Source organism: Chaetomium tenue, assembly GCF_020726465.1.
Source record: "Chaetomium tenue strain MPI-SDFR-AT-0079 chromosome Unknown F5144scaffold_4, whole genome shotgun sequence".
NCBI lineage: Eukaryota > Fungi > Ascomycota > Sordariomycetes > Sordariales > Chaetomiaceae > Chaetomium > Chaetomium tenue.
In genome coordinates, this window is record NW_027117332.1 from 4,007,052 (window position 1) to 4,021,103 (window position 14,052).

The 14,052-nt window shown below is 57.1% G+C and overlaps 1 protein-coding gene across 1 annotated transcript; it reads right to left on the minus strand.

The window, feature by feature from the left end:
- Positions 1-69: 69 nt before the first annotated feature.
- On the minus strand, positions 70-13,707 carry F5144DRAFT_255692 (dynein heavy chain, N-terminal region 1-domain-containing protein). The gene is made up of 3 exons (XM_066783482.1): positions 13,079-13,707; positions 739-13,019; positions 70-671 (listed from the first exon to the last, which is right to left on the minus strand). The coding sequence occupies exons 1-3, from the start codon at positions 13,371-13,373 to the stop codon at positions 189-191; spliced, it is 13,059 nt and encodes a 4,352-aa protein (XP_066643727.1). The 5' UTR covers positions 13,374-13,707; the 3' UTR covers positions 70-188.
- Between the last annotated feature and the right edge of the window lie 345 nt (positions 13,708-14,052).

A 14,052-nucleotide genomic window follows, 5' to 3' on the forward strand; every position in this document is an offset into this window, starting at 1 on the left:
AGGGTATCACACCACCATACTAAATAAAAAGACAATTCTCCGTTGCTCCTCTAACCTGTTAAACAACAACAAAAATAAGAAATAAACTCGAATAGCTCATCTCCCCCATTCCGATAATATAAACATATCCCAATACACACACACCACACATCCTAAACACACACACTCCCACACTCCCCCTCAAACCCTCAAGCCACCTCCTCCGTCACCAACGCCTCCCCCTCATCCAGCAAATCCGTCACCTTCTTCAGATTCCCAATCAAGCTCCGGCCCAGCCCGACCAGCAGCAACTTCTCGGCGTTCGCCGGCAGGCCCAGATAAGTCGGCGGTTCGCGCTCGGGCAGTTTCTGGATCCAGCCCATAAACTCCTGCAGCGACGTGCCGGCGGGCACGACCAGCTCGACCGAGTCGGCGCCGGCAGCGACATGATTATTCTCGGTCGCCGCCGCCGTGACAAGCTTGTGGCCGATCTCGAACGCGGCCGGCGTGAGGAAGGTGTGCACCAGCTCGCGAAGTGCCCCAAAGTCGCCCTCGTCGTCGATCTTGCCGCCGTACGTCTCCGTCACCAGGTAGCGGATCATCTCCCAGGGGATGTTGGCGGGCGCGATGTTGGTGCGGTTTTGGGCGGTGGCATCGACCCACGTGTCGATGACAAAGGCGGAGCATTCGTACTATTTCGCCGGGTTAGCCGCTGTTGATATCATACCATGGGGGTAGAATAAGCAAATAAAAACTCACATCAGCATCATTGAACTCCCAGAACCCCTTCCACCCCAAGTTCGGCGCGTACCGCAGCCTCTCCTGCACAACAGCATGCAAAAACGACAGCAACAAATACAACCTCGTCCTCTCCACCGGGCTCTTGACCGACCTCGTCGACAGCGACGACATGGAGTCCTTCATGTTGGCGCGCACGCCCGCGGGCTGCTCGTACATGAGCACGCGGCTGGCCCGGAGCAGGTTGACGGGGATCTTGGGCGACGACTCCATCGACAGGAACAGCCGGAAGTCCTTGTTGGGGTTCAGCGACTCCATGCGCTTCTCCAGGCTCTGCAGCCACGTCGGCGCGAGGTGGACGTTCTTGATGAGCACCCACGATCCCGTCTGCGCCGCGTTGGCGATGGCCTTGTCCGCGCTGGCGAGCCCTTCGTTGGAGCCCATGGCGATGTTGGTGCAGCGCACGCGCATGCGCTCCACGAGCGAGTCGACCTTGTACGAGGCGTCGAAACCAGGGCTGGAGACCAGCGAGACCGGCCGCGTGGCCGAGACTTGGTCGACCGTCAACTTGAGGTCCTCGACCACGTCAAAGAGGTCAGAGCCAAAGACCAGCGTGACGAAGCGCTCGGCCGCCGGGACGAAGCGGTCGAGGCGGAAGAGCTTGACAAGCAAGAGCGACGTGAGCGCTTGGTCCGCAGGCTCGGCGCTGTCGTCCCAGATCTTGGGCACGAAGTTCTCGGCGAGCTCTTCGCTGAAAAACTTGTCCCAGTCGGCGTCCGCAACACCATCGAGCTTCTCCTTGAGCGGCGCGATCCGCTTGGCACGTAAGAATACATCGTCCTTAGCTTCGACGTCAGACGACACATCCTTGCCCTCGACCCGCTCGTCTAGAATCACATCCAGCAGGCCCTTCTCCATTTTGTACGGCGACGCCTGAGCAAGCAGCATCGCCAGGGTGACGCGGTCTTTCTGCAGCAGACCCAACGCTGTACGCTTGAACGCGTTCACAAACAAATCCTTGACGATGATGTCGCGACGCACCGTATGGTTCATCTCGCCAGCTAGGTGCGGGTTGCCGTGAAGGACCGAATGGAAGATATCGAGGAAGTACTGCAGCGAGAACTGGTAGAAGTGGTTGAGGTAGTGCAGCTGTTCGAGCACGGCAAACACGGCACTGCACGACCGGGCAATGACATTGTACTGCAGCGTGATCTCCTCGACCTCGGCCATGACACCCTCGGTGTTGCTCATCTTGACGGAGATCTCGGCTGCCTCTGTCTTGAGCGTCTCCAGCGTCTCGATGACGTTGTCGTCGTCGAGGATGTTGCCACGCGACTCGTTGAGCGCCTGGAGGAGGCGCTTCTCGAGCTGTCGCAAGTGCACCTTGAACTCGCCCTGCAACTTGATAAGGTTTGAGCGCCGCTCGTCCACGTCCGGACGCTCCGACTTGAGCACCTCGGCCAGGGATTGCGTCTGCAAGCTGCTCTGCGTGACGGTGAAGTTGACAAAGGTCGTACGACTGCAGATATCGGGAGCAAAGGTAGCCGAGGGATCGCGCGTGGACAGATAGATCTTGAAGCTTGGCGAGAAATCGATCTGCTGCTTGCCGAGCTGGATGAGGACACGGCCGCCTGTCTTCTGGTACTCCTTGTTGAGCACGTGGTTGAGCACAGGGTCGAGGTGCTCCGCATCTTGGATAAGAATGGGGTTGCCGAAGCGGAGCGAACTTTCGAGCTGCTTGGTGAACGAGTCGTCAAGGAAGCTCGTGACGGTAAGCCGGCGATCATTGCATTCTTTCTGCAGGAACTCGGTGACGCGCCCTGACGGGTCGATGATAAGCGGGTACCGGTTGAAGCGCTTGAGGACGATTGCGTTCTCGGTGCAGAGGTCATCAACCGGCAGTGTGTTCTCTTGCCAGCCGAGCCTCTCGTCGGCGGTAGAGAGGTACTCGGTCATCGGGTTGTGCTGCTTGAACTGGATACCCGAGAGGTGTAGCTGATGGAGCCAGTCCTCCACCATTGACTTCCTGAAGGTCTGGTCATACAGACCACTGTATGCAAGGAACGCCGCGGCAACCAGCACATCGCCCACCAAGGTGCTGATCTGCGTCTCAAACGACTTGCTGCCCTCCTCCCAGCGCGTCCTCTCCGACGATAAGCTATCTAGTAGTTTGACGCTGCGGTCAACCTTGAACTGGACGCGCGACATCTCCGACTTGATCGCCTGCGTCTCGCTGATGAGCGACGCGTACTCGGTCTTGTACGTTGCGATGCTGGATTCCAGGTTGTCGATCGTCTGCTCGACGGCCTTGGCCTCCGCCTTGGTCTGCAGGGCTTGCTCCTCGAGCAAACCCACCTCCTCCCTCAGGGGGCCGACGCGGTCCAGGATCTCGGCATAGCTGACCTGCGCCTCGACCCACTGCACGAGCGGACCGCACGCCCTGCTGGCACGGTTGACCCTCTCAAAGGTGAACTCCGGGTTTGAGAGGAATTCGTTGCGCATCTTGAGCCGCAGCGCCTTGGTCATCTGCTCTTCGTTGTTAAAGTTGACGATGCTGGCGATGAAGTCATCGCGACGAATAACGGCCTGGATCTGCTTCCAGTCGTTGGCCTTGTGGCCGATGAGCGTACAGACCGAGTCAAGCGCCAGGCGGACACCCTGCGGAGGTGAGCTCATGGACCGCACTTCTGTGAGATGCTGGCGCTTGATGTTGCTGACGGACGCCTTGGCTTCTTCGACAGCGGGCTCGGCGCGCGCAAGATCCTGGAGCACGATCTTCTTGCGGGACGCAACCTCGGCCTCTTGCTTCTCCAGCGCAACTTGAATTTCAAGCGACGTGTTCTTCCGCTGCTCGGCCTCGCGCTGGTCGGCAACCATGCGCTGCAGCTTCTCGTTGGCCTCGGCATCCTTCTGCTCGAGCTGTGCTTTCTTCTCGGCGAGGCTGACGCGGAGATCGCGGACCTTGTCGACCGTGTCGCGGAGCTTCTCGAGACCGACGTTGAGATGCCGTTGCTGTTCCTCGAGATCCTCCCGTTTCTCGTTGTACAACTTGACATACTGGGCAACAAAGTCGAGGAAGTGCCGCGGAGTGAGGAAGGTGACCTTGCCCTGTTGCTTGAGCAGCTTGGCGTTGAAACGGTGCAGGGAGTAGTGAATGTAGACCATCGAGTTGACGACCGCCTCCCTGTGCGAGGGCGGCAGGCTGAGGCCGCGGTACGCCACCGGGATGGTATCCGGGGCGCCCCAATTCGCTCTGTCCAGGTCGACAGAGTGCGTAAGCTCGTGTCCGACTTGGAACAGTGCCTGATCGGACCAGTCGCCGAACCAGTTAAGAACGCAACGGTTGAACAGCGCAGGCGACGTGGCTGCTTTGGATGACAAGCCGTCCTCGGGCGGGTTCATCGTGAATACTACGTGCAGGTTCTTGACAATCTGCCCCGTAAACCACTTATACAACTCCTCTTGGGAGTCCAGCAACAAACCCTGCCGCTGGGCCCCTTCCTTGCAAGCAGTCATGAGCGCCGCGAGGTCGTCGCCCTCGAACAGACCAGGTACCTCGGCGTTGGCTAGCAGTGTGTTCATGCGCTCCAAGAACCCGGAGTCCAGAACGTTCGACTCGTCCATGATGAAACACATCTTCTCGCCCTTGCAGCCACAGCGGCGAAGGACCTCCCTCAGATCCTCATCGAAGTCCTCAGCCGAGTACTTGCCGTGAACCTTGATCTGGAATACCTTGAGGCCGTTCATCCAGGCGACAAAACGCGAGAGCGTAGTTTTGCCACTGCCGCTGACACCAATCAGAATCAAATGACCCTGAGGCTGTCTGAAGACACGATCAATACGCAGCACATGCTCCAACACGTCGTTGAACAAAATCAGCGGCACATCGACCTCCTCCTCGCAAAAGGTCCTGAGACGTGCCTTGACGAAGTCGCGCAGCTGCTCGCGATCGACGGGCATGTAATTCTTCGACAGCCAGTTCGAGAACAGGATCGGCCCGCCAAGCGCTTTCTGCTCATCGATGTTTGGGAAGTGTTCCATTGCGATACGGTGAACGGCCTCGTCGGTCCACTTGCGTTCCTCCTCGGCCACGAGACGGTCTTGGAAGAGACGGAGCGCCTCGTGCGCCCAGATACGAATGAGCCCTTCCACAGAGAGCGCCTCAAGGGGCTTGATGGCCTCGTACACACCGCGCACCCAGCGGGTAAGCTCACGAGGACTGTAGACGTAGTGTGGCTGGATCTTTGGCGTGAAGCGCTGCTGCGACTCGAGGTAGAGGCGGACCATGGACTGGGTGAGGGGCTCGGCATAACCACGGAGCGAGGGGATAATCTTGAGCACGGCCGAGTTGAAGGTGCCGTAGATTTGCATGAGTGACTGCTCGCCGGGGTAGTCGACCATGACCAGCGGCGCATGGCGGAGGAAACGCGCCCCCATGGGCGTACGGCCTGCGTCGGTGGGCGGGTTGCAGGCGCCGACGAACTGGATTCTGTCGAGGGTAACCCAAGACTTGTCCGATGTCCGCCAGAAACCGTTGTGCTCGACGAGTTGGCGGAGGAAGGAGATGGCACGTTGCGTGCCGTACTTGTCGGGGGCGGGCAAGTTAATTTCGTCACAGAAGATGACGAGCCAACGGCCGATTTGTGTGGGTGAAAGCATGACTCCGTTGAGCGTCTTCTTGTACTCGCAGTACTGCTCGAACGTCTTGATGAGGAGGTCGGGAGTAGTGGCGCTGGAAAAGTTGAGGCCAACCACCTCCATGTTGGGCAACTTCCGAAGGGCGCTGAACAGCGTCATAGTTTTACCGGAACCAGGAGGACCGCACAGAAGAAGCGGTTTGTGCTCGGCAAGCCAAGAGTAGAGAACATCCTCGTGGCGGACCGTGTCCAGCGTCGGGATAACCACATCAGTCTGCGTAACTGAGTGGGTATTCACCTCAATAGTCGGCACCTGGCTTTGCCAAGGCGACCATTCCCCGCCTGGTAGGGAGACATCGAAGTCAATGAGGGAACTTGTGCCGTCCAGCGGCGGTGAGCCAAAGTTGGCGAGGCCCGCCATCTTATCACCGAACAGCTTGCGATCCGTAAGGGGACAGTCGCCGGTCAACGCCCAAACCATTGCAAGAAGCAGCTTCTTTGCGACGTACCCCTCGACCTGCTCAGGGTCCAGCGGGAAGTCAGAGTGCTGCGAATTGTACTCGATGATATTGCGAACCGATTTGTTTAGGAGCGAGAAGAGAGTGCCGAGGACACGAGCCGACGTGAACTCCATGATGTGGTTGAATGCCTCGGCTTGCTGCAAGGCCAAGAGGATGAAGTTGTCTGTTGTGAGGTACGCATGGAGCAAATCGGCGGCCTGGCCTTGGATCTCCAGCGCCTTGGCCGAGCTCTGGCCCGTGGCAACAGCATCCTCGTCAAGATCCTCGAACGCAACGGAACGCAGGGTCTCGATGTAGTTGGCGACCATCATGTCGGGAGTGACGGTGTCCTCGCTAAACCAGACCATACCGCAACGACTGACGGTAGCGAGGGTGGCGTATTTAAGATTCTCCACCTCGAACATGATGCGGACGTTCGCCGGGAGGTTCAGACGCTCGCCGTTGGGCAGAGTCAGCAGCTTGTTGTCGTCGAGCACACTGTTCAAGTTTTCGACCCACTCGGGGTCGACATCGCCGTCAAAAACAATCCAATGGCGCTTGGTGTCCTCGCCACGGAGGTTGTCAACAATCTTGCGGAGGATGCTGGTGAACAGGCCGTCGGTCCACTCTCTCGTCGTCGAGTCTAGGTTTCCGTACAGCGCTTCCTTGGACATGACCTTGCTGTCAATGACATGCGACACGCCCTCGACATTCTCGACCTGCTGCAAGGCATCCAAAAGCAGCCTCCACGCCGCAGATTTGCCGGACCCAGAGTTGCCCACCATCATGACACCATGGTGGATCTTCTGGATCTGGTACAGCTGGAGGACCTTGGTCATCCAGAGCTCGTTGACAACCAAATGCCTCTCAGCCGCCAGGCGGCGGATTGCGTCCTCCAGCTTGACCAAATTGGCCGGTACATACTTGACACCGGGGAAGCAAACTTCCTCAATGTCCGACATGACCTCGACGTCGGACTTGATCAGCTTGGGCGCGATGGTCTCGCGAATACTCTGGACAATGATCTCGGGCTCCACCACCTCCTCAGCCCCTAAAGATCCGTCGGTTTCGGTCAGACGGGCGCGCTTTAGGCCACCGGAGCTGACCAGTACACTCTTGAGCGCACGCAGGCCAAAGTCATAATGCGCTTGCTTCGATAGCTTGGCGGCACACTGATCGAAGAAAGGCACCGTGTGCTTGGACAGCTGCTTGGCTTGGTTAAAGCCCTGCGAGTAGAGCATGACCTCAGCAATGAGCTCCTTGTCAGGCTTGGACATGGCGACGCTGCGGAACAACTTCTTCAAGTTATCGGGGAGGTTGGAACGGCCGGCATAGCCGGGGTTCATCGTGATGAAGATGCCCGTGTTGGCGTTGACGCGTAGCTGGCGGCCAACGAGCTCGATTTGGGCCTTCTCGTCCTCGGCCCCCTGCTTCAGCCCAAGCTGAATGTTCTGAATTTGCTGAGAGACGGCGGACAAGATCCTCTCCTCAAGACGGTTGAACTCATCGAAACAACCCCATGCACCCACTTGGCAGATACCGAGGAAGATGCGGCCCATAGCCTGGAAATCGAACGTGTCGTCGCAGCAGAAGACAAGGGTGAAGCGACCGAGCTGCACACCAAGGGCCTTGACGGATTCTGTTTTTCCGGTACCTGCCGGGCCATATGGAGAACCGCCGAGACGTTGGCAGAGGGCCTGGGTGAGGGTGAGGAAGCAGCGGTCCGTGAGGGGGGTCCGGACCAGCCTGTCGGGAACGCCCAGGTACTCGAAGCCGTAGGCGAGCTTAGCATTGGCCATCTTGATGTGCAAGCGCCGCGAGAAGTCGCCCTCGGGGGCGTAGACGTAGCGCATCTGGAGCAGCCAAAGATAGTGCGTATTGGAGCTGGCATTGACCTTGATGAGCTTCTCGATGACATCCCGCTGGTGCACGCACTCGGTGATGAGCTGCTCGCATGTTTTGCGCATCAATACATCAAGGTCCCCAAGAACTGTGTCCGCTAGCATGCGGAGGACCTGCACCTCGCGATCGAATAGCGCTTGCAGGGTTGCGCCTCCATCAGCCAATGCCTGTTCCACCGAGGTGGTCCAGACAGCTTGGGTAGCCAGCACAACGATTTGGCTGGGATAAGTCTCCATGAACTTGTTGAGGGCGTCGCGATCAATCGCCTCGCTTGCAAAGATGGGGTCAAACTCCTCAATTGCTTCAGCAAGAAGCTCAGCAAGCGTCGCCTTCATGCCATTCTCCAGCAAAGCCAGCCAGTCGTTGATCCTGGGCGTCTTGACCAAGTTAATCTCCTTCTTGAGCCGGACAACCTCGCCCTCTTTGGAAGTAAACCCAGTGATGACCGCCTCCTCGTCCATCACCAGGCCGGTGAGACCAGCAAACATCTTCTTGAAGTGCTTGGCGATGCGCATAGTATCGTTACTATTGCCGATCATCTCGAGCAGGTCCTCGTCACCAACAAAGTAGAAACGTGGGAACGACACGCGCTCTTTTTCGAGGTACTCGCCGAGCGCCTTCTGGATTTTGTTGAGCAGCTCAGCCAGGCGCTCGAGCGACTTTTGCACGTTGGGGATGTTCAGGACGTCCAGAACATTGGGCTGCTTGTAGACCTTCTTCATCACGGCCGAGAACTCGCTGTTGATGTTCTGGAAACGCGATGACTCGATGGGGAGAAGATGCTTGATGTCGGCATTGCCGGTGAATACACCCTCGAGATACACCCATTGGCGCTGGACGTCAATCCATACGTCGAAGAGGACATGGACCCGGTTGAGCTTGTCCTCCCAGCCGGATGCCTCTTCCTCAAACTCCTTGTAGTAAGGTGAGTGCTTCATGGCCTGCAACGAGTTGAGGTTCTCACTGCACTTGGCAAAGAGGTCGTCCCAGCCGCGGATGAGACGGCACTTGTTTTGGTAGTTGACCAACTCCAAACCATAGCCAGTCCATGTCTCGCGCACCTGCTTCAGGAACTCCTCCAGTGCCATCTCGCCCTGGGCTTGGATGATAATGTCCTTGACAATGACCTCAGTGGCGACCAAGTTGAGATCCCAGACATCTCCAAGGGTCATGGAGACGGGCGAGTAGCGCTTCCCAGGCTTGATCTGCTTGTAAATCTTGGTCCAGTGGCGGTCGCGGACAGCTTCTGATTTGAGCTCGGTGAGCATGGGGTTGACCTTCATGAACTGCCGCAAAACGTCCTGGACATGCTCAAAGGCAGCATACTGGCGCATTCGGCTCGGCATTTCCTTGGTCATTTTGATGAGACTGTCAATAGACGATCTTATCTTCCTAGGCTGGACGCTGTTCCAAAGAATCTCGCGGAGCTCGTTAAGGTTATTCCAGATCGTCGAGAGCGAGGCCCACACGGACTTGAAGTCTTGGACCTCTTCCAGGATGACGCCGAGAGAGGATTCAGGGGTGGCCTGTAAATCGAGGGCTTCCTTGGCCTTCGCAACCATGGCCGATTCCTCTTGAAGCTTGGTGATCTTGGTCTCGAAATCGCTGAGAGTGGCAGAGGCGACATCGGGGGCAATGGTGCCCGAGACGGGCTTCTCTTCGTTCCAAAGCAAGGCAATCTCGTGAATTTTATCGAGGATGACCTTATCCTCTGCGATGATCTTAGCACGGAGTGCATCCGTCTGGTCCTGGACGATCTTGGCCTTGCGGCCGAGGGCTTCGTTAAGAGCATCCCACGCGCCGTCGACCTGTTCGACATGAAGCCAGTCGTTTTGGAATTGGTACCGCTGCCTGACAAGGGTCGACTCTCCCTGCCTGAATGTCTCAACCTCCGGTGCCCAAAGTTTCACCTGGCGCTTGCAAGTCTGGACAGTGGTGATGAACTGCACGGCCTGTGCGGTGGAGTTGGCTTCGATCGCCTGGCCTTCAATGTCCTTACGGGCCTTCTCAATCTCGGCATGAACTTCCCGCATGCGCGTGCCAAGACGGCCGGCAAACTTGATGAGGATATCATGCTGCCACTGGTCATACTTAGCGTTGACCTTGGTCTGAACCTGGTCATAGTCGATGGTGAGGTGGCCGAACGAGCGGCTGACTTCGGTGGTGTCGAAGGTTTGACGGGTCTTCCGAAGTTCCTGGAGGAGCTGGAGCCACCTGGACAACTGATCGCCGAGGACATCATAAACATGCTCTGATTGCAAGTCCCACAGCGACTGGAACTGGAGCCACTTGTCCACGTATCCGCCGATTTCGCTGACCTTCTTTTCGACTGACGTTTGAACCCTAAGGAGGGCCTGGGTGCATTCGCTCGGCAGGTCGTTGAAGCGCGGCTCATCATACACGGTAGTGCTGATGGACATCTGATACCGCGTGGCCTTGATTTTCTTGAGGTTGCAAACCACTCCAATCCACTCCTGAAGTTGGGAGAACCAACTAGCTCTAGCGAACTCAAGGGGCGGGTCGAGATAGATGACTTGGTTCCGCATGGTAATTTCGTGCACCAGCCTCTTGATCACTGGCACATCCGTTTTGGCGCCGTCAAGAGGCTCGAGCGCCCTCCTGCGATCGCTTGACCTTTCGAGGTACTCATCCTCGAACGCTTCGATCCAAGCCTGAATAGAATGCTGCAGGCGAGCAAGCAAAACGGTCTTGATCTGCCGGTTCATGCGTCCTACCCAATGGCCGAGGTTGACATATTGCTCCAAGTTCAGTTGATCGACGGCAGTTTGGATAGTCTCTAGGCGAGATTCGAAGGCGGACACCTCGTACGGGCATTTCTCAAGCTCGGTCAGCGCCTTTTGCACCGTGGCGTGGATATTGGACAGGGTGATAGTCTTGGATTGCAGCAGGGACACAGCGGCGCCAAATTCGCGAATGAACATGACATGTCTGCTTTCCCCGCCCTTGAAATTGTCGAGGCCGACGTTTGGCGCGTAGTTCTTGAAGTGTACCTCGTACGTATTCACAAATGACTCCCACTTCAGGGGGATACCCTTGGCGATCAGGGTGTAGACTTCATCGCGGTGACCGCTGAGAAGCACTGCAACCTCGGACATGTCGGCGATCTGCCGGTTGGTCTGCGCAAATGTCCTGACGCTCTCCATCAGGCTGACGGCGTACGGGTACACACGCTTGGCCTCCTTTGCCACGTTGTTGACCGAGTGCGGAACGGGAAAGTTGAGCCACACCAAATTCCGGGTCTCCTTAAACAGCGCAATCACCTGAGCGTCGAAGTTGACAGCGAGCTCTAGCACGTTTCCGGCCGCGCGGATCCGAGTAATGTTGAACAGGAGACCAGAAATGGAAATTTGTTTCCTCTGCACGTCGTGAAGCCACGCCTCGAAGATGGGGCGCGTGTCGAGCTTCTTGCGGAACAAGTCGCTCTCGCTCTGCAGCCTTTGCCCTTCAGCATGAAGGGTCCATTCAGCGCCCAGCACATCCTCGACCTTCTTCATGTACCCGTCGAGCTGCCGCTCGATCTGGCGGGCCCAGATAATGGCACCGGAAACTGGGGGGAGGTCGTGCAGCTGAGCCATGGCGTGGGCCTCAGAATGGCCATACTGCTGCTTGAACCGTTCGTGGAGCGCGGTGATGGCTTGCTTGACGTTGTCGATGAGCTGTGTCTGATACTCTGCAATAGCGCCGCGAATCTTGGGGCGCACAAAAAGCGCGTTGAATTTGGAGAAGACGCGGAACATTTCGTTGGCATTCTTTGCCGTCGCGAGCCTGTCGCGAAGACGCGCAATGATGGAGTTCTCTACGCGGGACGTCCGCTCGTTGTAAATGTTCTCGGCACGAGCCCATTCCCGTGTGCCTTCGGGCGTAACATCAAGGAGGTCGACATCTTTCAAACCCTCCCAGGCTTGCCTCACCTCCTCCACGGCGTCAACATCGCCGATCTCCTCGACAACAGCAGTACCATTAGCACCGGACCCTTCCGAAATGCCATCCACGGTCGCCTTGGGACCGAGAACATTGACGATGGTCCGCTGCAGCTGCTCATGGTTGTCGCGGAATTTGCTGACGTACTTCAACCGCGCCTGGAGCTCGGCGTGCCTGGGGACGATCTTAATGGGAATGAACCTCTCGTTACGGCGCCGAGTGACTTCACGCGCAACATTAGTAAACTCCTTGATGTTCTCGTCCCAGGTCCTAAAGATGTCGTCGGCCTGCCGCATAACCCGGCCGAAATCCTGGAAATCGAGTTTGACCAACTCCTTGCCCGGCAGGAGACGGTGCAACACTTCGTCCAAGTCGCCAGAGATGGTTTCTACCAAGGGAAGCGCGCGGCGGATGGGGTAAGGACATATCCTCAACTTTTTGTTTAGATGGGCAAAAATTTGCCCGATCGAGTCCTTGATCTTGACCAGAGCAGTGGCTGAGAGCAGTTCGTCCAAGGGGAAGTCGCGCATAAGCTGGTTGTATTTTTGGACCTTCTCCATCGCCTCCTTCAGGCCAGTATCCGCGGTGAAACTGACGGTGGCCTGGAAACGCTTCGCGTGCTTCAGAATCTCGAGGGTAAGCATGACTCCCTCGCTCCTGAGCTGGTTCTCAATCCCCTCAAGTGCAGACTCCATAGAGAGCCAGAAGTTGATCTCCTGCGCCGCTGTTCCGGTGGTGGGATCTCTCGTCATCTTCGTAATGGCCTGGATAGACTTGATCCAGTTGTTCACGGTTGCTTGCAGATTGTTGAGGAACGTGCTGTCCTGGAGAACGGCAGAGGGAATAAAATCGAGAGTCGGTTTTGCCTGCTTAGCAGTCGCCTCATCCAGCGCCGTCTGCACAATGGGGTGAAACGGTAGCGACACTTCAGGGATCTCGACGTTCTGTTGCAGATGGGAGAGACTGAGCTCGAGATCGTTCCACCTCTTTTTGGTAACCGGGATGCCGGTCTTTGCATCCACATCCGTCCGCCCCCTACCACCGCTAAGCATCTGCTGGCTCTTGGTGCTGGCATCGAAGTACGGCGCCAGACCATTGTGGAGGTAAAGCTGGAGAATCTCGTAGGGCGATGCGGCCGACCCTTGCTCGCCAGCGTTCGCGGTGAGATATGCCGGCCCCGGCAAGTTGAGCATTTGAATCTGCGAGGTTATCGGGATGCTAGGATCAAGGGGCTGGGGCCGTTTGAGCAGGACAAGGAAGGCCACCGTCGTCGTGGAAGAGGAGAGGTCGGAGGATATCGTGTAGACATGCGAAGGTGTACCTAGAGGTGTGTCAGTATCACCCCGCCCGAGATGGGGGATATTCCCGCAGCAATCATACCATCATCAACATCTCCATCCTCCAATGTATCTGTCGGAACCAAATCTTTCTGGATGTAGAGAGCGACCTGGGTATCCACGGCAAAGCGGGTGCACCGCTGGAGGGTGTCGTTGTACCGGGTTTCCGATAATAAACTGCCGGGGGCCTCGAGCTCCGTCCGGGTTGCGCCGAGGGCAGCTCCGAGGACGAGGATGAGGTGGTCAACGACGCGGACTGGGTCGACGGCTGCGAAGGGAGTAGTCGCAACGCCGTTTGCCCCCGGGCTCATCACCGGGGGGGAGACGGCCGCTTCCATGGTGGAAGTGGAAAGTAAGATCAAAAAGCGGGAGATCGGTTTTGATAAGTTGATATCACAGTCCAGTCGATATCATGTCTCTCTAGAGAGCGTTTCGTGGCGATATGGTCCGTTCGCAGAGCAAAGTCGCGGCACCGCCAGTGATACCACCGGGGTTTGCGACGGTAAAAAAAAAAAAAGTAGTTATTACGACGCAGTAAAAAAGTACAGGCCGAAAAAAAAAGGGCAAATGGACGGCCTGATGGGTATCTTGGGTATCGCCGGGTGTTTCCTCCGCAAGACAATGTTGAAATGGACGTGGAAGTCTGAAATGCACGAAGGCGGTCGGTTTGATTGCTCCCAGAAGGGGAAATCGAAGCTGCCAGTGGTTTTTCCTCTCCACGCTCCCACGACCAGGGCTGACGCGACTGCCGCATCCCTGTCGCGGAAAGCATGCATCAGGGGCCTCCCCACCCACCAGAAGTGGGGGCGCTTCTGATTGGCTAGTTTAGGCTTTCGCTGTCTCTTTCAAGCCCCCCTGTTGTGTCCTGCAGAAGCCGACAGGAAACAGCATCATCTGAACCATTCTCCCATTTTCGCATGGCAACACAAACAACGCAGGGGAAATGACCCAGATGGTTATAAATTATGGTACCACGGCCTGCCGAAGCTGTCAATGTGATGGAGATATCGCACCGGG